Source organism: Suricata suricatta, chromosome X, assembly GCF_006229205.1.
Source record: "Suricata suricatta isolate VVHF042 chromosome X, meerkat_22Aug2017_6uvM2_HiC, whole genome shotgun sequence".
Taxonomy (NCBI): Eukaryota; Metazoa; Chordata; class Mammalia; order Carnivora; family Herpestidae; genus Suricata; species Suricata suricatta.
The window spans coordinates 92,105,477-92,133,393 of record NC_043717.1 but is presented as its reverse complement, the minus strand read 5'-3'; the positions used below and the strand labels follow the sequence as shown (position 1 = coordinate 92,133,393).

The following is a 27,917-nucleotide window of genomic DNA, read 5'->3' as shown; positions in this document are numbered from 1 at the left end:
ACAGCCACATTCAGGGGCGGAGAAAGAAAATTTTTCCAATGGACAGAACCTCAAGCAGTGCACTTGACTTGGTGTAAAAGAAGTGGCCTAAATAGAGAATATTTATTGCATATATACTGAATCCTAGGCAGTGGCCAATGGCCTGACCATCTAGTTGGGAGACTGGAAGGAAAAGGGCTGAAGATCAGAAACAAGGTGTGGTATAAATGCTGTGAACTGACATGCGGGAGTAGGCAAAGTGTGAATATTTCTGTATCACATGTTAACATCCATCAGAGCATCCATCATGGAAGAGGCACTGAACTGCCAAGCACACAAAAGGACTCAGCCAGGTGCACTGGCCTTTGTCAATGGCTACCACACAGCTGGCACAATGGATACGTAAGCAAATGGCTCCAAGGGCCAACAGAGGTACCACAGCAAGGACTCCTGCTTACCCAGGCTGATCTAATACGAACTCTGACAGGCGACTTTGGTCAAGAACTCACTATTGGTCTTGCTGAAACATTCTCAGAATGCCAAAGCAGTAGAAGACTTTTCCTACCCAACCTTCCTTCTTTCCTCCCCTCTTCTCCAGAGGTTAGACCTCTACCAGAATCTGACTGCTTTCCCAGACTCTGGCCGTCTCCTTCCCCATTTTCTTTCATGGGCATGATCCCCTAAAAAACCTCTTGCACATCTAATCTTGGACCCAAAATAACATACAAGGTAAACTAAATGCGCTCACTATTAAAAATGTATTCCTCTGTTTTACAGGGTCAGAAATTACATTTTAATAATTCAGCGGAGATATTAAGGTCCTGGGAACTAACTCCTACCAAACTCATAAGGGACTGATTGATAAAATAAAAGGGCAAGATTCTCAAGATGAGAAAAAACTGCCAAGGAGACCAGATGGATATGCAATGGAGTTGCCGGTGTTCCCATCTCAGTGAGAACAAATAATTTGAAAGGAAACTAGGCCCACAAGTAGCCTGGCATGTCTGAAATGTGGAAAAGTGGCTGGCTAGCCAAGAGTAGAAACCCAAATGTCCATTCACTGATGAATGGATAAACAAAATGTGGTATATCCATATAATCGGATACTATTTAAAAGGAACAAAGTACTGATCTATGGTACAACATAGATGAACCTCAAAATCATACTAAGCGAAAGACACTAGACACAAAAGGCCACAAATTGTACAATTCCGCTTATATGGAATGTCCAGAAAAGGTATTCCACAGAAATGGAATGCAGACTGGTAGTTGACAGGGATGAGGGGAAGGGAATGGAGAGTAACTGCCTAATGGGGGCAGGGTTTCATTCTGGAGTGATGAAAATGTTTTAGGACTAGACAGTGGGGGTGGTTTTACAAAACTGTGACTGTACCAAATGCTACTGAATTATCCCTTTAAAATGGTTAATTTCATTTTATGTGAATTTCAACTCGATATAAATTAAATATGTACATACATAAATAGGTAAATAAATAAACAGCAAGGAAAAAAATGTGTAGACACATTAACAAAAAAACCACAAAAAAAGACGTTTATAAAATTTTTTTTAAAAGGAGGATGGGGTGCAGAGGGAGCGGGCTGCTGTTAGGAATCACTACCACGTTCACATCAAGCTGTCCAAACCTGGTTAAACCACACTTCTCTGTTCTATGGCTATACCTGCCATCTGGAAAGGTCACCCAAACATCTAGCACAAAGACCAGAATCCTAGAATTGCCTGATATTTCCCCTTTCCAGGTAATTTCATCATAAACTAAGGTCATAAAATCGAGGGCCATGTTTGTGAAACTAAATTTAGGATACCTTCTCCAATAGGTACTGAAGATATTCCCAGGAACAATGGATTTCAATTTAAAATCCAGGATATTTGGCTGTTAAAACTATAGCTCTCTATGACTCTCATACTCAACGGATTAAAAGAATTCATCCTCAGAGATTTTACTTATAGTAATAGAAAGCATAACTGAATATGATTGCATTTGAAAGGCCTAATTCATTTGCAATTCTACCAGGCAGTCACAGGCTGCAGCTTCAACGATGCCTGTGGTCCCTGGGGTTAGAGGACTCCCGGTCCCGGTCCCGGGAACGCCACGCCCTTTTCTGCCTGTGGGACTTGTCTCGGCTCCTACTTCTACTTCTCCGACTCCGCCCTTCAGAACGCCCACTGTGCCGGCTGGAATGTGTGTCTGAGCTTCGACACCTATCTCTATCCCTGTTCTTTTCTTCTCTTTCTTCCCTCCTGGTTGAAGACCTATGTTCATGCTTAGGCTTCTCCTTCTTCAGCTCCCTCTCTCTGTCTTCTGCTCCACCGCGGCAGATGGTCCTGACCTCGGGAGAGCTGGTGTGGTGCCTCCGCACCTCTCTGGACTCTGACTTCTGACCCCTCTCTGAGTTCTTGCTGCTTTGCTTTTTAGAGCCAGGGTCATCCTTTTCCTTTACCACCTTGCTTCTGGGTGATGAAGAGGAGGCTGGCTGCTCTGCCTGTACCTCCCGGTCAGTCTTCTCTTTTTCTTTCTTTCTTCTCTTTTTTTCCTTTTTGTCTGGAGGAAAAAAGGGGCGCAACCAATAAGGAAAGGAAGATGGAGGAGAGGGAGGGTATGCAATAGGAAAGCATCGTTGGCAGCACTGTGAAGCAGTCATAATCTATACTTCCAGAAAAGTGTCTGTGAGAAGCCAAGTTGGATACCTGTCACCCTTGATATGTCAAGTTGCTGTATAAGGTAGTTCTCCCCCTTAATTACCTTTCTAAACACCCTAACTCCAATACAGTCACATTCTGAGGTACTGGGGAATTAGCGCTTTAACGTATGAATTTTAGGAGACAGAACTCAACCCATAACATTAGTCTTCTACTGATACTTCTCCTTTCCCAATTAAAGTAAGGTTCCCCAAACACATTTCCCCTTTACACTAAAGAACTGATTATCAACTCTCAGTGAACACTAGGAAGAATAAACACGCTACCCAGAATCTTCTCTTGGGTCTTAACGCTTTACCTTTTCTGTGTTTTTTTGCGGGTTTCTCATCTTCAGAACCCTCAGATGAACTCACTGAGGGGGTGTAAGCCCCACAGCCCTTCTCATGGAGTTGTTTGGTTATATCATCCATTTCTTCTGAGTCCTTAGGAGCCCGATAGTTAGACACATGATCCACTCGGATAGTTCTTCCTTTGATCTAAGACAGACAGGCAATGCTTCAGCAAAGATGGCCCTCCTATCAAACTATTTGAACCCAGCTGCAGAAAGCCATACTTTGAACCACATCCTTTACCTTCCTGCTAATTCTATTTCTGGGGAAATCTCTAAAGCGGACTTGTCCAACTGGTGTGATACAGCACATATACGCAGATAATAACTGGCTCACCACTCGGGACAGCCAGGTGGGGCCAGGGGCAGCTGGGGTCCCTGAGGCAGTCATACTAGGCAGCCTCAGCAGCTTACCCCAGTGTGCCACACAGTGACCTTCATGTTCTACATTTGCATTAAGTGGAAAAAGACTGGGTGGTACTGTCCAAAGCACAAGTAGCAGGGGAAACTGAGAATTCACATGCAGGATCAATCAATTACCCTTAACCTGTAACATGAATTTACAGTAAAACATACCGTGGCCTGAAAGCTAGAAACAATTCCTGAAATCAAGTGCAATGCTACAGCTGTTTTCTTGGTACAGCAATTAGGATGAGGCCAAGTCAGACCAACAGATGAGAAGGGGTAAGGAATCTTTTTTCTTAAGCCCTCATACCTTGTTCTACCCCCACCATACTGGAACAAATGGCTCGCACAGATATTTTTACTTTCAGTGACAACTCGCTGGGTGAACAACAAAAAATTAACCCCTCACTTAAAAACATTCTGGCAGATGCAGACTTATCCTAGAGGCAAAACCATCCAAAATTTGAAAAGTCTGGCTTTTGTCATTCCCACATAAGAGCATATTTTTCTTCTTGTCTTTAAGTCTCAGTAGCTTCTGTCATCTATCCTATCCCCCTTTTCAAAACATTTTTGAAAACCTCCCTTTTATGATGACTCCATTTGCCTGCTGACTCATGAAAATCAAGCCTAGAATCTTCTTCCATCCTCTCCTATAGTCTCCAGCTGCTCCATACTGGTGCAATCAGTGACAAACTCTCCAAGTCAAAAGTCACTCCCCAACCTATGACAAGGTTCATCCAACTGCTAAATAAGCACAGGAACTGGGTGGAGTACGATAAACCTGACTTGCCAAATCCCCTTCCCTCAGCCCAAGGGTGAACTGAGAAGGAATAGAGGAGAAAAAACTAAAGAATGAGTTATTTTTGTAGAATTTGTCACCAGGCTTTAACTAGAGAATTTCCAGGGCCCAGTAATGCTAAGTGACTGGAGACATATGACAGATACACAAAGCTATGTCTCAGAGCGTGAAGCCATGACAGAGCCCCAAATCCCCTGAGAGAGGATAGCATGGAAAAGCAATATTTGCTAGTCTCCCTGTTGCCCAATACATCAGAGATGAGAGTGGGGTGTGAGGATGCAAAGATGAGAAACAAGAGGCTTGGTTTAAGGGAGTGGTGCAGGGTACCTACGCTTCTGGGAAGAAGAACACAAGGAAAAGGAAAAAGTATTAGTAGGGTCATAAGCCAATGAAATTATTCCCTGGGATCATTTCCTGATCGGTGTGTCCCCACACCTCTGCAACCATCTCACACACCCAGCTGACCAGTACTTTTCTTGAACCCATGCAGTCAGGTGGGAGATCAAACCAAACCCCCACTACATACAGGAAAAGTCCAGCCAAGTCCTTCTTAGTGAACACACTCACCTTGATCCCATTAAAATTGTCAACAGCGAGAATTGTGCTCCTCTGGTCTTCATAGCAGAGGAAACAGAATCCTTTGGATTTCCCAGTCTTCTTGTCCCGCACCAGATTAATGTTAACAATCTCCCCATATCTATTTATTTTATAAAAGAGTAAGACACTATTGATTTAAAATGCAAAAACTTTCAGACTAAATGACAAAACAAAACTCAAATAATATAGTCTGTACAGGAGACATATCTAGAACAAGATGATACAGGAAGGTTAAAAACAAAAATTTGACAAGGATATAGCATGAATACTCAATTAAAACATGGGTGGTGATATTAAGACTGAAGATGAATTCAAGGCCAAAAAATATTTAAATGGGACTAAAAGAGCTCTTGTACACAGAGAAAGATCCTAATATATTACAAAGATATACCATAAAACTTTATGCATAAATTAACAAATAAAAAATTTTAATTAATAGAACTATTAGAAACACAAAGAGAAACAAATAACAAAAGTTAAGAGAGATTTTAACACACCACTCTAAGTTTATAATAATGTTGACAAAAATAAGGTCAGAGGAATTCATCTCAATATATAATTAAATAACAAATACAAATAAATATAACAATTATATCGTTAAATATTAATGTCAAACTATTGGATATATAGATACATTTAAATCTTACAAAAAGAGGGCAATTTCTTTTAAAGAGTCTAAAATTGACTATAACCTCCAAAAACCCTCAATAACCTCCAAAAACAGAACAGACTAGGTTCTCTAATCACAATGTTATATAGCTGGAAATAGTATTTTAAGTAAAAAAAAATACCCTATGGGAGCCTGGGTGGCTCAGTCAGTTAAGCATCCGACTTCGGCTCAGGTCATGATCTCTGGCATCAGGCTCTGTGCAGACAGCTCATAGCCTGGAGCCTGCTTCAGATTCTGTGTCTCCCTCTCTCTCTGTCCCTCCCCTGCTCACGCTCTGTCTCCCTCTCTCAAAAATAAACATTAAACCTATGAATGCAAACATATGGTATCTTAGCATGACACCCTCAGCAGGGGACCATGGGGAGAGGAAGGGGGAAAGAGAGCAGGGGAGAGTGAGGGACACAGATCAAGGGAGACTACTGAATACTGGAGACGAACCATGGGCTGAAGGGGGAGGGGGAGGGAGGGAGGGGGTGATGGTCATGGTGGGGGGCACTTGTGGGGAGAAGCACTGGGTGTTATATGGAAACCAATTTGACAATAAACTATTAAAAAATAAATAAACATTAAAAAAATAATAATAATAAATAAACATTAAAAAAATTGGATGTGGGGGCACCTGGGTGGCTCAGTTGCTTAAGTGTCCGACTTCAGCTCAAGTCATTATCTCGCAGTTTGAGTTTGAGCCCCACATAGGGCTTAGTGCTGACACCTCAGAGCCTGGACCCTGCTTTGGATTCTGTCTCCCTTTCTCTCTGCCCCTCCCCCACACATGCTCTGTCTCTCTCTGTCTCCGAAAAGTGAGTGTTATTCCCTACTAACTAAAACTTGAAACCTACTCTCCTAGCTAACAACTATATGAAAGAGAAAGTGAAATAAAATGAAGAAAAAGATAACTGGCAGACTACTTTAAAAAAAAAGAGAGAGAGAAAGAGAGAGAAAAGAATATAAACCAAAACTTACTGGATGGGGCAAAAACCATACTCAGAAAAATCTGTAACCTTAAGAGTTTTATTGTTAAAAAGACAGAATAAATATAAAAGAAAACAAACCTAAAGAAAGGAGATGGGGAAAAAAAGAAAGCAGATGGGAATTAATACAGATAAAAGCAAAAACTGATTAAATAGAAAATTCTACCTATTCCTGTACAAAGTTAAATTCCAGATAAGTTAAAGATTCCTAAATTTAAAAGTAAAGTCATAAAAATAAAACAGGAATTGAGCGCCTGGGAGGCTCAGTCAGTTTAGGGTCTGACTTCGGCTCAGGTCAGGATCTCACGGTTCATGAGTTTGAGTCCCACATCAGGCTCTCTGCTGTCAACGCAGAGCCCTCTTCGGATCCTGTGCCCTCACTGACCCTCCCCAGCTCCTGTTCTCTCTCTCTCTCTCAAAATAAATAAACTTATTTTAAAAACAGTTGATTGATATTTAGTAACACGATCACATACATACATCCCAGCCAGGTATCTAGTGTCTTTACCTAACAGAAAATACAGGCTACTTCAATGTTCACTTTATGCCACTTTGCTTTTACAAAAGACCTATATTAGTACCTGTTTTCACTAACTGAAAGAAATCTGAGGAGGATTTTTGCTTTTATGAAATGATAACTGATTCTCCAGTTTACACCATTTCAGCTTAGAAAGCTTTCACAGAAGCCTGCTTAAAATTCTCTCTCTCTCTTCCTCTGCCCCTCTCTCTGTTGCTCATGTGCTCTAAAATAAATAAATAAATTAATTAAATTAAAATGAAATCTGAAAAAAAAGAAAGCTTTCCCCAACACTCTACCTTCGACTAGCAGGGGAAACCTGTACCTGGGCCAATTTAATTAAGGTCAGGAACTACTAAAAACTATTTAATACTGTAGGTATTGGCCAATGCAATTACACAGAAGAAAACATGTAAAAAATGAAAAAGTAGTAACACTATCTCTGTTTGAAGATTATATAGGATAGTATGTACATCGAAAACCCAAGAGAATTAATGATAAAAACAGTATAACAATTAAGTAAGGTAATAGGATAGAAAGTTAAAAAAAATAAGTCACTCTCTTACATACAATAATCAGTTAAAAGATATGATCCAAGAGAAACCCTAATTGTAACAGCAACAAAAAAGATAAAATAATTAGAAACAAACTTAACAAGCAATGCACAAAGTCTATATAAAGAAAACTTTTTAAATCCAAAAGACACACACAGATTTGAATAAATATGGAGACATCCCTTTTTGGATAGAATGACTCAACATCATAAAGACAGCAACATCTTCCCCAAGTTAATACTTAAATTAAATCATACAAGTTTTGTTTTATTTACCTGGAGAAGTTGCTTCTAAAGTTTTCATGGACAAATGAACATGTAAGAATAGATGGAAAAACTTCAAAACAGAAAAAGGAACAGGAGGAACTCTCCCAGACACTAAACACACTGAAAAGTTCCATGATTACTTAGTGTGGTACTGGCACATGAAGAGACAGACCAACAGAAGAGAATGGAAAGCCAATAAAGAGGGGTGCCTGGGTCCCTCAATCAGTTAAGCATCTGACTCTTGATTTGGGGGTCAGGTTGGTCGGGAGATCAAGCCCTGCTCAGTGGGGAGCCTGCCTGGGATTTTCTCTCTCTCTCTGACCCTCCCCTGTTTACGTACATATTCTCTCTCTCTCTCTCTCTCTCTCTCAAAATAAATAAACCTTATAAAAAACATTTTAAAAAAGAAAGCCAATAAAGAAACTCAAGTATATATGGAAAAATTAGTAATATAGTAAGGGTGACATCTTAATTTGCTGGGGAAAATACAGACTTTTTTATAAATGTGGAGATAACTGAATAACCACTGAAAAAACATGAAACTGGATCTATATCTCACACTATCAGAATAACCCTAAATGGATCAGACTTCAATGCATAAAACTGAAACTATATAAGTACTAGAAGAGAATATAGATGTGGGATGGGGAAAAATACTAATTATGACTCAAAATACAGAAGCAATAAAAAAAAAGACAAAGTTGATCATATAAAACACTAGAGCACGAGACCATAAAGGGACAGCACAAAGGAGTTTTTTGGGTGATGGAGTTGTTCTTTATCCTAATTGTGGAGGTGACTACACAAACCTACATGCACATTAAAGCTCACAGGACTGCACACTCTCTAAAAAGTCAATTTTACCACATAATTTAAATATAGGGATGAATAAAATATTTTTAAAAATTCTGCATAGCAAAAAAAAAAATCACAACAAAGTCAAAATACAAATGACAAATTAGGAGAAAATATTTACAGTTTATACCACAGATTAAGGACCAGAAAGCAATTGTTTTCCCTAATTCTATAAAGAACCTTAGCAGGACAACTGGTGAAGCCGAATAAAGCCTATGGATTAGATAATAATATTGTATCAGTGTTAGCTTCCTGAATTGATCACCATACTGAGGTTAAACAAGAGAATGCCCTTGTTTTGGGGGAAATACACATTGACGAATTTAGGGATAAATGGGCATGTCTGTAACTGATGCTCAAATGATTCAGAAAAAAATAATAGGTAAACGCAGGGAGAAATAATGATAAAGCAAATGTGGTAAAATGTTAATATTTAAGGAAAAGGGAAATAGATATTTTTTATACTATTTAATACCTTTCTTATTTTAAGCCTGAGATTATTTCAACATAAAAAGTAAAAGAAAAAACATAGGAACTTGTTTAAACAGATTCCTATAGACCACACTGGTACAATTTGAGCATCAAGATATAATAATGATGGCAATGTAGTCTAACACATCAAGTTAAGTAAAATAAGCCCACAGTGACTCAATACATGACAAAATGTTATAACAAAGAGTTAATATCCATTAAGAGCTTTTGTAAAATCACTAATAAAATGAGGAACACACCAACAGAAGAAAAACAAGCAAGGGATATAAATAGACACTTAAAAACATAACAATGGAGTATAAATCTATGAAAAGTTCAACCTCACTGATGATTAAATAAAGGCAAAATAAAACAATAATGAGAAGCCATACAACAAATATTTTTTTAATTACCACAGGTGATTAGGATTCAGAAAAATGGGCATTCTAGTGAGAGTAGAAATTGGTACAACCTTTTCAGAGAGCAATTTGATTATATTTATAAAACATCTTAAAAATGCTAACGTATTGATTCAGTAATTCACTAATGAAGCTATCAGGAATCCATACAAAAATGTATATACTACCATGTATACTGCAATACAATTTATAACCACAAAATATTAGAAATAATGCCCAACATTAAAAAAAAGATAAAGAAATACACCAATATGTTAAGGTTTTCCGTAAAGTACATCCTATTTTCTTCTTTATGCTTTTCCTTTTTGCTAAATGTTCTATAATGATTATACATTATCTTGAGAATCAGAAACCAAAACATTTTTTGAAAACCACTGTTATCAATGGCAATGTCAATCTTAACAGTCAGCAACGTGTGTAGACAGAATAGAGAACTGGAATAAAAAACACAGTAGCTGACCACTCAATGCAAATAAGATAAGAACAGCCCCTAAGTGGAAGGCTGAACCAGGCAGAGGTATCATAAGGGGTGGAAAGTATAGGCTGCACCTGCTGCGAACTTCCAGCTGCCCAGAAGTTGGAGAAGGCAGCCTCTGTCCCTCTCAGAGCACTCTGCCAGTGGGGGCTGCTCTCTACCATGGCCTTCTTCTCATGTGTACTGCCCAATTTCATTCCCACGGGCCTCTGTCCCAACTATGGGATGGTCCAACCATCCACTGCCATGGCAATGTCTCTGCAATGATGTGCTGGCTGTGTTTGCTTGCCCAAACCCTTTTGCCACTGTCCTCTGCCTATACACGCAACTTCTCCGCAACAGTCCTGTGTCCTCAGGGCCCCTCTAGTCCTATGGGATGTCTAACCACTCTGTGTCACTCTGGGTTGTGCCCAGTCCCTCTCCTACCAGCTGTCACTACCAAGGTGAGCTGCCAAATCACTCTCCCACCCCAGGACTGCTGCTTTCATCTCATACAAGACTGAAGAACATAAGTTTCACATATTCATTCTTGTTCTTCACCAGGCTATAATTCTCAGCTTCTGGATAAAGAGACTAGCTCTGGTCACTAACCTTATGGTCATCTAGAAACAAAAAAAAAAAAAAACAAAAACCCTGCTGCTTAAACCTTTTGCTTTTTCCCCATTCCTCCATGCTTTTCCCTAATCCTACAACAGCACACAGGTGTGCACAAGAAGGGCCCTGTGATCATGGGTTACCCTTAGTTTGTAGGAGCCCAAGGAGCTCAACATAGTGGCTTCTTGTGAGTTCCAGTCTGGTCAGGTGTAGGCCGAGGCTGAACAAGCCTCAGTGAAAGAGCAAGAAAATAGACCAGAATCCCCAAGACAGCCTCCTAAATTATACAACTTCTTAGATTTTCCATATTGGGAGAGTTCTATAACCATGTCCTGAGGCTGATCTAGATTAGAGCAGAAGGTCCAGGCCTCCCCAAGCAGAGAGGCCAATCAGCCTAGAATTAAAATAAATGGATTTTATGATGCCACAAAATGCATTATAGTAGCGCACTCTGATGACCCAGAAGGCAGGAAACGAAAAAGGACTTACTGTGAGAACACACAAATGATGTCCCCTTCAGTCAGTTCATAAGGAAGCCCTCCTAGAAGAAAAAACCCACATTTCAGTTCCACAAACATTTACCAGGTGTATATTACATACCATGCACTGTGCCCAGCACTGGGGGTGCAAAGAAGAGTAAGTCACAGGGCCTACCGTCAAAGAACTCAGTCTGGGGCACCTAAGTGGCTCAGTCAGTTAGGCATCCAACTGCAGCTCAGGTCATGATCTCAGTTAGTGAGTTTGACCCTTGCATCAGGCTTTTTGCTGTCAGCACAGAGCCCACTTCAGATCCTGTCTCCCTCTCCCTCTCCCTCGAAAATAAATAAGCCTTAAAAAAACAGAACTCACAGTATGATGACACAACAGAAGTGTACATACGGTACAGCAGTAGGGCAGGAAAGGGAGTGATTAGCTTTGAGTGAAAAGTTCCATGTCAGCACTAATCAAACAAGTACTCCTCACACCCAAAAGCTTATGTACAAAGCAGAGAGTTTCCAACATAAAACTCTGCTTCCACAAACATATCTTGAACTCACCTGTTCTTTTACCCACAGATTAACAACTAAGACCCAAAATCAGTTTAAGTTAGAAAATTTTAACCCCACCTCACATAGACTAAGGATTATTAAGACAACTGTTGAGCATTCCATAGGAAAGAAATTCCTCTGCAAATCCTTCCTTCCTCATCTGTAAAATGGGAATATTAGTACTTACCTCACAGAACGGTTTTAAGAATTAAATAAAACAATAGATATAAAGTGCTTAGCACAGTATCTGGTGAAATAACCTCTCTGACCAAACTGTCAAATTACTGGGTGTGACACAAAGTGAACAGAGAGATGATAATATGGGCATCAACGGAAAGCGGGAGCTAATTAGATGAGGAACTGAGGGAAGGGGATAGATGGGCTAGCAGTAATACAGGATAGTGGCTAAGAACATGAGTACCAGAATCCCATAGTTCTGGTTGCTCCACAGACTACCTATGTGACCTTAAGTCCATTAACTGCTCTGCCCCTCAATTTCCTCAGCAGTATAATGGGAGGGTGAACACGGTATAGTAACAGCCATCACTGACAAACCACGGGGCAAGACGCTCACCACAGTGAATGGCAAAGGGTAACTATCGTAGGCACTGATTTAGCAGGGAGAGCAACTAGAAATGGGGGGGGAAAGAGATACGAAAAAAGGACTTAAGGGCAGACAGCAGAGGGAAATAAGTGTGATGAATGCGAGGAGGAATGAAAGGCGGGAATGCTGAAATATTAGGAAGCAGGACAGAATGACGAGCAGTGCGAAGAGAAAGATGTGGACCTCACCCAGGAAGATCCAGGCGCTGTCCTTGTACTCGGAGTGCCAGGACACCTTATCTGCCACCCCAAGCTGGACTTCACGCTCATTCAGCTCGTTGATCAGCTTCACTTTAGTTAAAGGGCTGCAGAGACAGGCGAACGTTAAGTGCGGCCTCGCCAGAGGCACGGGAGAGCAAAACTAGGGGGCTAGTTTTTCAGTCTCCGCGCCTCTCCAGCCCCTCGGCCCGGCAGACGCTCTACCACCCCAGCCCTGGTGGGCCACCTCCCGCGGTCGGCCCCTACTTTCCACAGGTAAGCTGAGGCCTTACTTCATCTCCGCGGGTCCGCGCTCAGCAGCTAGTAACGGACTTCCGGGCGAGCCTGCATCGCGCACGCGCAGCTCTGACGCAGCACGCCCATTGGTTCCGCGGAGCTCTCACCGCGCCGGAAGAGTTGGACAGCGCCACGGAGTGGCGCTTGCGCACTAGCGCGGAAAAGGACGTACCTTGCTCCGCCGGTTTCGCGGTACCGGAGAATTTTTGTCTAGCCCCTCGCTTCCTCCCTCTGTGAAATGGGACGTGAATGTGAGCCGGATTTATTGCAGGGCTCTCAGCTCCTGGACGACGCCTCACACTGATTAGGCTAGCTATAAATGCTGAATAAAGACTGGAAAAGGTGCCTGTTACGGCGACTTTAGTCGCAGCCTTTGCTCTCAGTGCAAATCCCCACACGGGCTTCTACTCCCAGCCAGTCGCTCTCACACACACACCCCCATCAAAGCATCCCTGTCCAGGAATTACAGCAGAAAAGTGAAGAAGATAAGTGAGAGGGTAAATCTTTTTTTCTTCCTCAAATCCAAATGCATAGGCAACTGACCAGTGTGCCTCTATAAGTGGAATTGAATGCCCAGATTTGTGTGAGAGCTGCTATCCTCACCCTTTCTCATAGTCTCGCTCCTACTTGAGTAGGCGGCAGAAGTCGTTAAAAAGCTAGTGATGAGCAGATGCTAGGTTGTGTGCTAATCAATTTACATGTATTGGCCCTCCATTCTCACTACTCCATAAAGTCTATAGATAAAATTACCCTACTCATTTTATAAAGAAACTGAGGTTCAAAGGAGTTAATTTGTTAATTCAAAGGAGGTACTCTGCCTCTACTTATCAGGTTTGGTTGAACTAATCCATTCTTACTGAGCATCTATGTTTGTCCTATACAGCAAATCTGTAGACAGGAATGTTAAGTTTATGTTCTCTGCCCTTGGGAGCTAATATCATTGAGGAGACAAAGTATATTTGGTTGGTAGACTTCACTACAGAATAACCAGGAACTCATAGAAGAGATGGTGGTAGACAGTACATGATTTAAGCCATATTGAAGTTTTGAATCCACCTTGCATGTGTCCACATCAATGACTGCAAGAACATGCATGGTTTAGAAGTGGCGTTCCAGAGTTGTGTAGTTCTCTGCATAGGCCTAGCTCAGAGCCCCAGAAATTAGGCACTTCATAAAAGTGCTTTGATGATGATGATGATGATGATGATGATGATGACAATTATACCCTTAATGACTCACCACGTACCCAATGTCCTGCCAAAAAGCAGAAGGGAGACTATCCACCAATGACAGTTTCTCTTCATTCCCACTCCAACCCAGCTATTCAGTAACTTTGTAAGATCCTGGAAAATACAGGTTCTTCCTTTCTAAGCCCTCAGCACCTCAAACCTCAGACACTTTTCTGCACATATAGCAAGAACAAATATAACTACTGGTTAATGAAATTGAAAACACACAGAGATATGGTTACCTTTAGGGAAACAGATGAGGATCGGAAGAGAGAGGCTTTTATTTTTCCCTATGTTTCTTTCTATACTATTAGAATTTTCTTCCCTTTATCCAGAGATCGCTTTTTTAATTGCCATGTTATCTTGGCAGAGAGATCATGAACTTTATTTTCTCACTTTTGTCTTTTGTCCATTCATTCAACAAATATTTATTCAGCAACTATTATATGCTAGACACCCTTCGAGGTACTAGGGTTATAACAGTAAACAGGGCAAGGATAGTTCCTGTCTTCATGGAGTTTACATTCTTGTTGGGGAAGAAGGAAAACAGACATGTAAACATACATCCAATGTTGTTTATGAAGGGTAAGGAGACAGAGAGTTACAAAGTGTTGCTATTTTAAAAGGGTGATGGGTCAAAGAAGGCCTCCCTGATAAAATGGCATGGAGGCAGAGACCTGCGAGAAGATGAGGAGCAAGCCATGGAATATCTGGGAGAAGAGTGTTCAGGCAGAGTGAACATTAAGTGCAAAGATCCTGAGACAGGAATGTGTCTGAGAAACACTAAGGAGGCCAGAGTGGCTGGAGAGGAGCAGGAAAGAAAGAGAATGACAGATTTTTGTTTATTTAACAAAATCTGATTTAGTGCCCACCATGTACCAGACACTTTTTTAGGTACTTTACATACATTAACTCATTTACTTTTCACTATGATCCTATGTGGTAGACACTATTATCCCCATTTTGCAGATGAGGAAACTGGGGCACAGAGAGGTTAAGTCACTTGCTCTATGTCACACAACTGGCCAGTGGTCGAGCCAGGATTTGAATCCAGGTAGTATGGCTCCAACATCTGCACCTTTAGCCAACGTGCATAGGATAAGTGGGGGGGGGGGGAACAGATCAGGCAGGGGCATGTTGGGTAGCAACTTTAGATTTGACATGAGAATCCAACAAAGGATTTTAATATTGCTTACATTTTAGCAAGATCACCTTGGCTGCAAACTGTGGGGTTGAGGACAGTACGCAAGGTAGAGTCAGGGAGACTAGGAAGCTTTGCAATAATTCAGGCAGGAGATGACAGTGGTTTGCCTCAGAGAGATAGCAAAGGACAGGATGTCCCATGCTGGTATTTTTTAAAGAAAAAATACTTTTAAAAAGTAAAGAACACACATGACACCAACATAAAGGTGTATTCTATGTTTATGAGTACTCAGGTGCTGGGGTAGATGCTGGGGGTACTACAATAAACAAAACCACAAGACCCAGTCCCTGCTCCTGAATAGCTCACTGTGTTGCCAGATAGTTACATATAGGAATAAATGTAATACAAAGGGATGAGGGTCAAAATGAAGGTAAGAATGAAATATTATTGGAACCAGTTGAGGAATCAATTAATTCTGACTACTGGGGGTCAAAGGGAGCTGGGATTGGAAAGAAGATTGTCAAGGAAAGCTACGGTGAGGCAGAGGAAGTTGAGCTGCACCTTGAAGGCAGTCACCATGAAGATGGAAGACAGGATGGGTGCCATGCAGAGAGAGCATTTCAAGCAGAAGAATCACTAGAGGCAAATGCATCAAAGTGTGAAAAGCGTATGGTGTGACCAGGGGACAGGATGGGGCAGGGAATCCCATGAAGATGAAAGGGTTCAGGCCATTTTATGAAAGGCCTTGCAGATGCAGCAAGGAAGTTCAGATTTCAGCCTGCAGGCAATGAGAAATGATCAGATGGCTTAATCAGTCAGTCATTCAACTAATAAACAAGCCAGCCACTAGTTGAGGACCTGTAATATGCAAACAGTGTGATGAGAATACAAAAGTTAGCATGCTCAGTCTACAGAGAAGATATATATTTGGGGGGAAAGTAAAATACAAGTACTGTCCCTTGACCCTGGGAATAAAATGTCAATTTTATTTCAGATCACCTTGTAACAAATATGGAGGATTGATTAAAGGCATGGAAGTCTTGATGCTGGCGGACCAGTTGGCTGTGATGGGAAGAACCAAAGTCAACAGATTTCAGTGGCAAAACATGTTGACTAAAGTATATATGGGCAGTGAGTAAACATCTGAGGATGGCACTTAGGTTTCCGGTTGAGAGCTAGGTGGGTAGTGACTAGTCTCTACAGTAAGAAGGGCATGGAGGAAGGCTGGTTTGGAGAAAATTGATGAATTCAGCTGGTGAACTGTTGAATCTAAAGTACCCAAGGAGCCAACAAAGGAGACCAAGGAGGAGGAGGATGGATGAAGATGAAGCAGCAAGATTCAAGAAGAGAGTGAAAGGTGATCAATGTTGTCAAACACCGCAGGAAAGTTCTCTTCGCAGAAGGACCTTTAAGCTTTCAGTGTTTTTCCCCATTTATTTCCAATTGGTCCAAAGCATGTCACTATCAAGAAAGTTGACTTGAGAGGACCCAAAAATCCAACGACATGCCATCCTGTACTTACTTGCTCCCACACTGGAGACCTAGGGACAGTGCTGCCAGATGGAAGCAAAACAGAAGCCTGAGAGGGTGGATAAGGGCCACACTTCCCTTGAGTTGAAGAAAGCTGTTAAATATATCTGTTTAAAGGGTCTTTTCCTTAATTATAGGTTGCTTGGAGGAATAGAGAATAAGAAATGATGTGTTGTGTTAACAGGAGATCTTACCATCTCTTCCAAGGACATTAACCTGAATCCATACATGGGCTCCAGAGAGGGCCCTCCATACACAGGCCCTGCATTTGCTTGCATGATGTGTATGTAACATGACCATGTGCATTTTTAAGGAGCAGGTCCATAGCTTCCAACAGATTCCAAAATGGTTCCACGGTTCATTAAACAACAGCTAAGGACCACTACATTAGAGCATCTAAGGATTATCTATGAACACCATCATCCACAGATAATTCAGAGCAGTTTACAGGCTTAGAAAGCTGTTGCAGAGAACTGGCATGAGTTATGTGAGTCAGATATTGACAGATTAGAAGCACAATCACACCCGCACTGGCATCCCCCCAGGATCAGCACAGCTGCTCACTCTCAGCAGTCTGACTCTCGGGTATAATCTTGAGGAGCTAGATAGAGAATCCCTCACTCTTGAGGAAGCGGAGGACAAATCACTTCCAGGGGTGAGTATTCCTTCTAGAAGATGCGCAACAGATGTCCTTTTATCACCTGCTTGTTCTTGTTCAACCTTTCTCCAGTGCCCAGGCCAAAGCAGACTTCCAAACCTCAAACAGCACTGATTTGAGAAGTGGCTAAGGTTTCTGATGAGCTGACTTCAAAAGCAGAATCTATACTGTTTTCCAGAGCAGCTGCACCAGTTTACATTGCCACCAACAGTGTAGGAGGGTGCCCATTTCTCCACATCCTCGCCAGCATCTATAGTCTCCTGATTTGTTCATTTTAGTCAGGGTTGAAGGGGGAGGGGGAGGGGGAAGGGTGGTGGTGGTAATGGAGGAGGGCACTTGTGGGGAAGAGCACTGGGTGTTATATGGAAACCAATTTTACAATAAACTATTAAAAAAAATAAAACAGTAAGAGAGGGGGGAAAAAGCAGAATCCAGTTTCAGGGGAGAAATGGAGAGAGCGAAGAAGAAATTTCTGGCCATTAGATACCTCTGATCCTAGTAGAGCACACCTGTGATCACAAATCACATTTACTCTAAATTCATGATGTTCAGTTCCTGTCAGCATACAAGCCTCAGGAGCACGCATGCGGAATTGAATTGAATGGGATCATCAGACCAGGTTGGATGAGTGAAGGTGGGCCAAGTGAACGGGCTGAATGGAAAAGGAGTTTTGAGGGATGACAGGAGCCTTCCTAGAGTAGAAGGTCCTAAAAGGTCATCACAGTTGCACCTAAGCAGGTCAATCTCCAAGCCAATGACTACAGGCCCTACCCCCAGTCTCCAAAATATTCCTTGCAGTACCAGCCTTTACCCTCTTGTCAGTCATTCTCGTTATTTCTGGGGTGTTCTGTTGCCAAGCCATATCATAAAATGACATATTGAGACCAAGGGGAAGAAGCCAGTTAGCAGGAGAGTCAGTTGAAACACTGGTCTAGAGAGTAGGAGAAAGTCTTCAGATTCTGTCATGGGGCAGAGAAGCCAGACAACTGAGACACATCATTGTAAGGACTAGAACAGATGGGTGATCAGAAAGACAAACTGAGAAGCAAGCAAAGCCCTCAGAGATGAAACACATGGCAGGCCTGCTTTGGGTCAAGGCCCAGTGCCACTGCATGGAGGAGGGCTGCATTCTTCTTGTGCACCATGGATGCTGGCACCCATCATGAGACTGGACACAAGTTTTCAAAGCCATAGGATGATGCCACACAGCTTTCACTGCCTCTGGTCAGCAATTTACATTTCTATAACAACACTACGGTTCTGGAGAGACCAGGTAGCATCATTATATGAATACAGGCTCTGAGACTTGGCAGACCTGGGTTCAAATCCCAGTTCTACCATCTGCTGGCTGTGGAACTCTGAGCAGTTAGCCTGAAGTAACTTCTGTATGCATTGGTGATAATATCACCTCACAGGCATATTGTGAGGATTAAATGAGATCATGCATTGTCAAGTGTGTGTGATAAGAAAGACTTGCAATGAAAAAAGAAATGTTAACTGAATGTATATTTTCTCCCCTCACCCTACCTCCATTGCACAAGCTATGGGAATTAAGCAAAAGTATTTGTGCCTTTTTACCCAACTCCTAATCTGCAGGGCAGGGAAGGATTTCCATGCACTAGTCCCAACAATATAAATACAGAAAACGAGCATGAAAGTTCTGAGCCCTGGGTGGCAAATCAAAACATCTCTGTATTCAACGGGCTCCTGGGGCCTGCATGAAGGCATTGCTAAGATGCAACAGAGTCAAAGCAACCTGCAAGTGCCTAGAAGGATTATTTCTTCCTTTTAAAGACCCTTCCTATTTATATGGAAAACAGGAGCAAAGCCTTTCCAAGGATTGTTTCTCCCTGCAGAGTGTCTGCCCTCTGCTGGGCATCATGGCCATTGGCATTTGGCATCTCAGGCCACCAAGCTGCTCTTTCCTGGATAAGGAGAAACTTTTGTAGTATTACAACCAAATGTCTCTTAGGTAGCAGGAACTACCAAGTAGCAATATAAACAGATCCCAGTTGTTAAATTGTCTCCTCATATCAACCGTTTAGTTCAATGTACTAGTTTCCTACTGTTGCTGTAACAAATTCCCACAAACCTAGTGCTTAAAATACCACCAATGTACTACCTTACAGTTCTCAAGGTCAGAAGTCTGAAAGCAGTTTGACATCAAAGTGTCATGAGCAGGCCTGGTTCCTTCTGGAGAGAATCTGTCTCCTTGCCTTTTCTAACTTCTGGAGGCCTCTTGCAATTTTTGGCTCGTGACCCCTTCCTTGCATCCCTCCAACCTGTGCTTCCCTCATCACACCTCCTAATACTGCTCGCTGACCTCCTGCCTCCCTCTTACAAGGACCCTTGGGATTATATCATTGGGCTCACTCACAATACCCAGGATAATCACCCCATCTCAAGATTTTTACTTAATCCCACCGGCAAAGTCCCTTTCACCACATAAGGCAAGGTATTCACAGGTTCCAGGGATTTGAAAGTGGACATCTTTGGAAGCCATTACTCAGCCTGTCACACCCAGGCTTCTGCAACATGGAGTAGCAAAAAAAGCCATTGGACGAGGTAAGATTGGATGCCAATCCCTGCTGTCACTGCTTTCTAGCTGGGTAACCTTGGACAGGCCTCTTTGCCTCTCCAAGCCTCAGCTTCTTCACTTTTTTTTTTTTAGCCTCCTCACTTTTAAGGTGGGGAGAATAATAAGACCTATCTCAGAAGGTATTACTTGAATGTCTGAAAAAAATCTGAGCATAGTAACGATCACAGATGAGGCACTCCATCAACATGCTGGAAAGGGATGTTAACACGGGGAAAGATAGGACAAGCAGCTAGAAGGCTATAATATTAGTGCAAATGAAAGATAAGAAAGTGCTAAAAGAGAGGCACTAGCAATAATGGAAAGCAGGAGTGGGGAGATAAGTGGAGAGGTATACATGAGTGCAGAGTCATATATTTCCTTGGACTCAGAGTAAAAAAAAAAATCCTCATTGTCCACAATTACTGGGGTTTAGTGACCCAAAAAGGGGGGCAGTCTTCTATTTGAGCTCAGGCACCTGTGAAAAAAAAACCCAAAGTATAAAGGTGTCAGCTTGAAGGTCGAGATAATAGGATGTGCAAAGGCACAGAGGCACAAACTGGCAAAAAAAAAAGGGGGGGGAACAACATGTAGTCTCTGTGGTCGATAAGAGACTGGACAAATTCTTGGTGGCTGTTCCACACAAGCTTCTGGCCTGACAATTTCCAACACCTGCTGCTTATGAGCTATGCGGCCTTGGACAAATAAGTCATCTTCTGCATGCCTTGGTTTGCCCATCTGTGAAATTGGAGAATAAATAGGACTTACCTTATAGAATTTTTGTGATGCTTAAAGGAGAATATGTTGTACATTTAGCACGGTACTCAGAATTTAAAGGTCCCTTAAATGTTAGCTGGTATCACTGCTACAAGGCAGTTCAGAAGTCCCAGAAGTCTAGGGCTGTTTCATCAAAGTGCCTCCCACTGCAAGAAGTGACTAAAGCCTCAAATACTGATTTGCTCACCCCATTTTGCCCTGCCATTTCTTGCCACACACACACACACACACACACACACATCCTTTCTACAACTGTAGCACAGGCAGGTAACAAAGTATGAGCAAAAGCAAGTGAATAACTATGTACATGTGTGCACACAGGCATATGTCTGTGGTCTGCAAAGGGCCTTTGCAAAGTGGTGCCTGAGCTGGAATGGGGAGGAGGTTGTTATTGGGAAGGTTTTATTCTTTTTAAAGTTTATTTATTTATTTTTTGACAGAGAGAGAGAGAGAGAGAGAGAGAGAGAGAGAGAGAGAGAGAATGCCAAACAGGCTCCAGACTGTCAGCACAGAGCCCGATGTGGGGCTCAAACTCACGAACTGTGAGATCATGACCTGAGCTGAAGTCAGACACTTAACTGACTGAGTCTCCCACGTGCCCCTTTCTTTTGAAATTACATGAATACATCCTCACTGTGAAAATACCTAACAAGTCAGAAGTATTCCAAGTACATTGTGACAGTCAGTTTCCATCCCCGCTTCTCACTCCCCTCCTCAAAGGTATTCACTCTCTGTTAACATGCATTTATACACACATAAAGCTGGAATTTGGGATTTTATTTTCACAAGTGGGTCCAGACTCTACATATTGATGTGTGACTTGATTTATCAATCAACAATATGCCTTGGAGGGCTGTGTCAGGACACATAAATCTATCCCATTCTTTTCACACCACTGCATAATATTTAATAGCAATGGATTTACAGTCTAGTCATTCGCAGAGGGATATTAAATGTCACTGCTGCTTTTGTTCTCTGGCAAGACACAGCTAAACCATACAGGTAGATGGCTGGTCAAGGCACTACAAGTAGTTAGGTGTGACTTGTCTTGGATATCTTCCTAGAGCTCCTCTCCCAGGGGCCTGGCTCCAAAGGTGGGCTTTTTTTTTTAATTTTATTTATTTTTTTATTTTTGAGAGACAGAGACAGTACAAGCACGGGAGGGTCAGAGAGAGAGGGAGATACAGAATCAGAAGCAGGCTCCAGGCTCTGAGCTAGCTGTCAGCATAGAGCCCGACGCGGGGCTCAAACCCACGAACCGCGAGATCATGACCTGAGCCGAAGCTGGACGCCCAACCAACTGAGCCACCCAGGCGCCCCCAACGGTGGGCTCTTTTGAAGCCTGGCTTCTCCTCCACGCTCATTCCAGTTGAAACCTCTGGTCCTTGGTCCCATGCCCTCAGGGTAGATAAAGCACTCCGTTGCATCCTTAGCCCACTACAACCAGCATTTAATGCTTTGGTTACGGGATAGTTTGACCTGAGAATAAGCCCTCTCATCCTTTACCTTCCTCCCCTTTGTCAACCCCAACTTGTTTACCTGTTCAATGCTCCACTCTGGAGACTCCAAGAACCCTCACCCTTAGGACCATAAGGACTAACCACTGACCTTCCAGGAAGGAACCACATTCTCTGTGGTCTTGACTTCACGGCATGGGCACAGCCAAAGGACACACAGCTGAGTCTGTGTGGTAGTGTGGGAAAAGGGACACAAAAGGCCAAGGAGGACACAGAGGTGGGGATAGCTAAGAAGGGAGGGAGCTGAGGCATAGAAGACTCCCAGAGGCCCATCAAAAATAGGTTGCATAGGGACTGAAAGACAACTCAATGGAAATAACGATGTTTTGCAGATGTTTTGCATCATTGCAGGAATTGTTTCTAAGGTGAGCATTCAGGCTCTGCTTGTATACTTCCAATGACAGGGAGCCCACTCTTTTCCAAAGCTTCCTAGATTATTTAAATCAGCTTGTGGGTGCCTGAGGGGTAAGGCAGAAAACAAGAGAGTGTTGATGGGTAAGAGAAATAAATGTCTAGGACATGAGCAAAGGAAGATTACACTGAGGAGCATCTTTGGGGGATGGAGGGAGGAGACACGGGCAGCAGAGCACACTAGTATGGTAGGCAGAAAACTGTCCCCCTCCAGAGATATGCATGTCCTAATACCCAGAACCTATGAATATTTTATACAGCAAAAGGCGCTTTGCAAATGTGATTAAGGATCATGACATGGGAGGATATCAGGGATTATCCAGGTAGACTCAATATAATCACAAGAGTCCTTGAAAGAGGGAAGCAGGAGAGTCAGAGACAGGGAAGATGTGACTATAGAAGCAGAGGTTGGAATGACGTGTCATGAGCCAAGGAATGCAGGCAGCCTCTAAAAGCTGTAAAAGGCAAAGAAATTATTGTCCCCTAGTGCCTCCCAAAGAAACCCAGCCCTGCTAATGCCTTGATTTGGGGCCCTGTGAAACCCGTTTCAGACTTCTGACCTCAAGAAGGGTAAGATAATACATTTATGTTGTTGAAGCCACTAATTTTGTGGCAGTTTGTTACAGCAGCAAAAGTAAAACCAACATAACCAGGCACCCGAGAGTGGTTGGGGAGAAAGGACACCTTTAATGTGCATACAGATCATGTGAGATCTTGTTCCAATGCAGACTGTTTCAGTAGGTCTTGGGCAGGGCCCAACATTCTGCTTTTCTACTAAGCTCATGGGTCCTACCAATGCTTCTGATCTGATACATACTTTGATTAACAAGAGACTAGAAGACACTCGATAAAAATACCTGTGTAACATTTTATAGTTATGAAGCCTTCTAATACCCATCATACCTCATTCTGTTATCCCCACAACCCTGTGGCATAGGAATTATTGACACACGAAAAAGCCACAGCTGAGTCAGAGAGGTGAATTCATTTGTCCAGGCAAAATCACAGAGACAGTATTGGGCTAGCCCTCAGGAGTCCTAACTCCAGAGCCTGTGTTTATGCCAATGAACAGCGGTTCTCGCCCCTCGCTGAGCATTAGAATCACATGAGGAGCCTTCAAAACTCTGGATGCATTGGTCACACCCCAAACTAATGGTATCAGAATCTCTTGGAGTGTGATCCAAAACATCAGTATTTTTGGAATCACCAAGTAACTCCACAGCACGGCTGAGGTTAAGAATCACTTTTTAAAAACCCATTTCATTAGAGCACTTGTTCTCAAATGGGGTCCCCGAATCAGCATCAGCGGGGAACTTATTAGAAATGCAGATTATCTGGCCCACCCCAGACATAAATAATCTAAAAACTCAGGTGAGGCTCAAGAATCTGTGTGTTAACAAGCTTTCCAAGGGGTTCTGATGCACTCTCAAGTTTGAGCATGGGCTTCAAAAGGACCATCTTGACTCCTGGAGTCAAGAGCTAGGGAAACAAGAGCACACCTTAGATCCAGGCATAAAATCAAGCCAGGTACTAAGCAACCTGAAGTCAGCTTCCTAAGGGAGGTACCAAAGCATAAGAACTGTTCTCAGACTGGAATCTGGAGTACCAAGTCCCCATGCCACAGCCGTTGTGATCATTTGTAGGAGGGACCTCTGTCAGCGGCCCTCTCCGACTGTCAAAACATCCTGGAATATAATATTTGCCTCCAGCTCTGCGCCTTGCTCTCCACTCCCTCACTTAAAATACTAACCTTGCCCATTTGTGCTCTCACCTGAACTGAGTAAATAAGCTGCAAACCACTCTTCTCCCCACCCCTCTCTTCTTGGTATCCGAGAATAGCAGGCAAAAGGTTAGTTCTAATGTACCCGAACAAATGGATATACAACTTAAAATAGGAGTGACCTACACAGCTGCCCTGCCTGAGCCCATCTCACCTGCCTCGGCAACACTGCACCCCTTCAGCCTAACACATCCGCCATGGAAATGGAAAATTCCACAACCAAGTATTACAGCAGACACTTGACAGAATGCAGCTTGCCTCCTCTTCTCCTGTCCCAGAGAGACCTCGGAGACCTCGGGGCTATGGGATCAAGAAAGGCAAGGCTGGCAACCACGACTTCTGACCAGAGACATGTTTTCAGTGAGTATACCCAATAGACAGCAGCTTTAGGCAGGGAGTGGGTTCTGGGTGAAGCTGAATTAACAACTGTTAACAATTATCTGCTTTCACGTTCCTGCCTTTCTGAATCAGCCAAGATCTGAGGGATGAAAAAGAGGGGGATGGTACCCCCTATTTGAGAGAATTAGAATCTGAGGTGTTAGGAAGCAACGGATAAAGAGCTTAAATGTGTGATAGCTCCCTTGAAAAGTATGCTGGGCCCTGAAATAGCCCGCCCATCCTCACTTCCCACTTAAACTGATTATGATCATCTTGCTTGATTGAAAGCAGTAATAGTAGTAACTGAGGGTTTGTTATTAAGCAAATGCTTAATTAAGCTGAGATCAGTTGTTAAGCTAGTACTTGAGGCTCAGGAAAAGAAGTGGGAGTTTAATATTAAGCTATGGAGGAAGAAAAAGTGTGATTAAAGTCAATTATATCTTCTGCCAGACAGGAGATCAAATGAATGCCCCAGGTTCTCCAAAGAAAGTCCTTGAAGCATCAATGGAGGAAGAGAGGCTGGTGAGACAGTATGCACCAGGTACTTGGGAATTGTCTAGTAACTTGATAGTTTGAGGGGGAGGGACTAGTGGCGCGGCCAGGAGGAAGGCTACACAGGGATTGCTGCCTTCAGAGAGCTAGAGAGGCAAGAGACTGAGGACTGAAAGAGAAAGGGTGAGTGAATCCTAGTGATCAGCAGGATCTCAAAGATGGCAAGCAGCCAGCCTGGATTGCCAATGATGGCCAGATCTCTGCTGCAGCTCTGAACTCAGCCCTCTCTCCCCCAGCCCATGAGAATTTCATCTGGAGAGCCAAAATGCCCTGGTAAGTGGAAATCCTGCCACTTCAAGACATGGAGTCATCTTTCTCATTTGGAGTGACCCTTGCTGTCCTGGCCTCCCTCATTATTGCTGTCAATGCACTAGTGGCCGTGGCTGTGCTGTTGCTGATCCACAAGAATGATGGTGTCGGTCTCTGCTTCACCTTGAATCTGGCTGTGGCCGACACCTTGCTTGGCGTGGCCATCTCTGGCCTAGTCACAGACCAGCTCTCCAGCCCACCTCGGCCCACACAGAAGACCCTGTGCAGCCTTCGGATGGCATTTGTTACTTCTTCCGCAGCTGCCTCTGTTCTCACAGTCATGCTGATTGCCTTTGACAGGTACCTTGCCATCAAGCAGCCCCTCCGCTACTTCCAGATAATGAATGGGCTCATGGCTGGGTCCTGCATTGCCGGGCTGTGGTTCGTGTCTTACCTCATTGGTTTCCTCCCACTTGGAATCCCCATATTCCAGCAGACTACCTACCAGGGTCCCTGCAGCTTCTTCGCTGTGTTTCATCCACGCTTTGTGCTGACGCTCTCCTGCGTTGGCTTCTTCCCAGCCCTGCTCCTCTTTGTTTTCTTCTACTGTGACATGCTCAAGATTGCCTCCACGCACAGCCAGCAGATCCGAAAGATGGAACAAGCAGGAGCCATGGCCGGAGCATACCGGCCTCCTCGGACACCCGGTGACTTCAAGGCTGTCCGCACCGTGGCTGTTCTCATTGGGAGCTTCACTCTGTCCTGGACCCCATTCCTTATCACTGGCATTGTGCAGGTGGCCTGCCAGAAGTGCTCTCTCTACCTGGTGCTGGAACGGTACCTGTGGCTGCTCGGTGTGGGCAACTCCCTGCTCAACCCACTCATCTATGCCTATTGGCAGAAGGAGGTGCGGCAGCAGCTCTACCAGATGGCCCTGGGAGTGAAGAAGGGGCTCGCCTCATTCCTCCTCCTCCTCTCAGCCAGGGATGGTAGCCCAGAGGGGCCCAGGGAAAGTTCCTGTGCTATCACCACTATCTCCCACTCACAGCTTGATGGTGAAGACGGTAAGGGTTGAGAAGTTTCAAAGTGTCTTCTCCCTCCCCTCTTTGGGCCCCAACTAGGAAATCAGAGCTAGGGGAAAAGAGTACTTGCTTCAAGCAGCTGACTACCCCACCCCCAGCCCAGACTGAGAGGAACTGAGGTAGGGTGCTGACTTTCTTCTGTAACCAATTTCCTCATTTGAGAATCTCCATTACTCCCTATCCTTCTCTTGCAATGAATCTGTCTCTCCTGTACAGGTAGGTAGAAAGAAATGTACTACTGAAATAATGCTAAAAAATCAAATCCTATTCTTGAATACACTAGAGTAGCAGTATCCAACAGAAACATAATGCAGGTCACACATAACTTTAAATTTTCTAGTGACCACCTTATTAAAAAGGTTAAAAAAGGCAAAATTGCTGTTAATGTTTCATTTAACCCAATATATCCAAAACATAATTTCAATATGTAATCAATATAAAAATTACTGCACTATTTTCCATGCTAAATATTTTGCATCTGGTGTGGGTTCTACCTTTCAGAACCTCTCAATCCAAACTAGCCATATTTCACATGCTCAACAGCCACATATGGCTAGTAGCTACCATACTGGACAGCACAGGACTAGAGAAATGAGGTTGTTCCTTTCAACTGTTTACTACGGTAATGGCTTCAGTAAAGTGAGGAGTCCTGTCCTCCCTGATGTAAATCAGACGTTTTAAGTAGTGAGTTTGCCTGAAATGTAGGAACCGGAATTAGATTCTACAGCTCCTCTTCTCTCACATTTCATGGAGTTCAAAACACTGTTTCTTTGGAAATAGCTGATCTTGTGGTTATTTCTGCTACTACCCCTCCCATTCTACCACTAACTCTGTGGTGCCCCTTCCCCTCAGTTGGCTTATGTTACTTGTAGCTACTTGCTGATGAGAATACTGAACCACAAATTCCGAGACCCTAGAAGCAAAGGAAGTGGGGGAAAAGGGATTAGGTACCAAGAAAGGTGCTGCCAAGCTCTTAAACACTCTTAAATCTATGTTTTCCTAAGAAACTCAGTCACATCAGGGGATGCCTCCAACATGTCCCAGGAGACCAGCTGAGGAACAGGAAGCCCATCCTGCTTTCTGTGCCTGCAAAAAAATGGCTATTGGCAGCCAGGAATTATGGCCAGGCTCCATCTGGGCAACTCTGGCAGCAGAAATTCAAGAACAGACTGGGGAAGAAACCTAGGAATTATGCTTAGTCTTCCTGAGCTTTCCAATAACCCTTTCCTCAATCTCCTCGTTTTCACAGTGGATTCCTAGAAATTTGTCTCTTGAGGTCCTAAACTAGAT

At 43.1% G+C, this 27,917-nt stretch overlaps 2 protein-coding genes across 2 annotated transcripts; one reads left to right on the top strand and one right to left on the bottom strand.

Annotated features, from left to right (window-relative positions):
* Positions 1-1,504: 1,504 nt before the first annotated feature.
* On the bottom strand, positions 1,505-19,809 carry RBMX2 (RNA binding motif protein X-linked 2). Its single transcript, XM_029929702.1, has 8 exons — positions 19,731-19,809; positions 12,918-13,067; positions 12,742-12,847; positions 12,440-12,555; positions 11,109-11,160; positions 4,798-4,927; positions 2,997-3,174; positions 1,505-2,540 (listed from the first exon to the last, which is right to left on the bottom strand). Exons 1-8 carry the CDS (start codon positions 19,807-19,809, stop codon positions 2,032-2,034), a joined length of 1,320 nt encoding a protein of 439 aa, XP_029785562.1. The 3' UTR covers positions 1,505-2,031.
* A 5,788-nt stretch (positions 19,810-25,597) lies between these two features.
* GPR119 (G protein-coupled receptor 119) lies at positions 25,598-26,620 on the top strand. The gene has a single exon (XM_029929522.1). The coding sequence runs from the start codon at positions 25,598-25,600 to the stop codon at positions 26,618-26,620; it is 1,023 nt and encodes a 340-aa protein (XP_029785382.1).
* Positions 26,621-27,917: the final 1,297 nt, after the last annotated feature.

What these genes read in the sequence shown, in the direction of transcription:
- RBMX2 (XM_029929702.1), bottom strand. Translation starts at nt 19,809, where the DNA reads ATGGCTTCCAAAGATGTCCACTTTCAAATCCCTGGAACCTGTGAATAC. An exon ending in CGCGAAACCGGCGGAGCAAG is followed by an intron (nt 12,848 to 12,917) that starts GTACGTCCTTTT and finishes CGGCGCGGTGAG; the next exon opens with AGCTCCGCGGAACCAATGGG. An exon ending in CGCAAAAAAACACAGAAAAG is followed by an intron (nt 2,541 to 2,996) that starts GTAAAGCGTTAA and finishes TTTTTCCTCCAG; the next exon opens with ACAAAAAGGAAAAAAAGAGA.
- GPR119 (XM_029929522.1), top strand. Translation starts at nt 25,598, where the DNA reads ATGGAGTCATCTTTCTCATTTGGAGTGACCCTTGCTGTCCTGGCCTCC.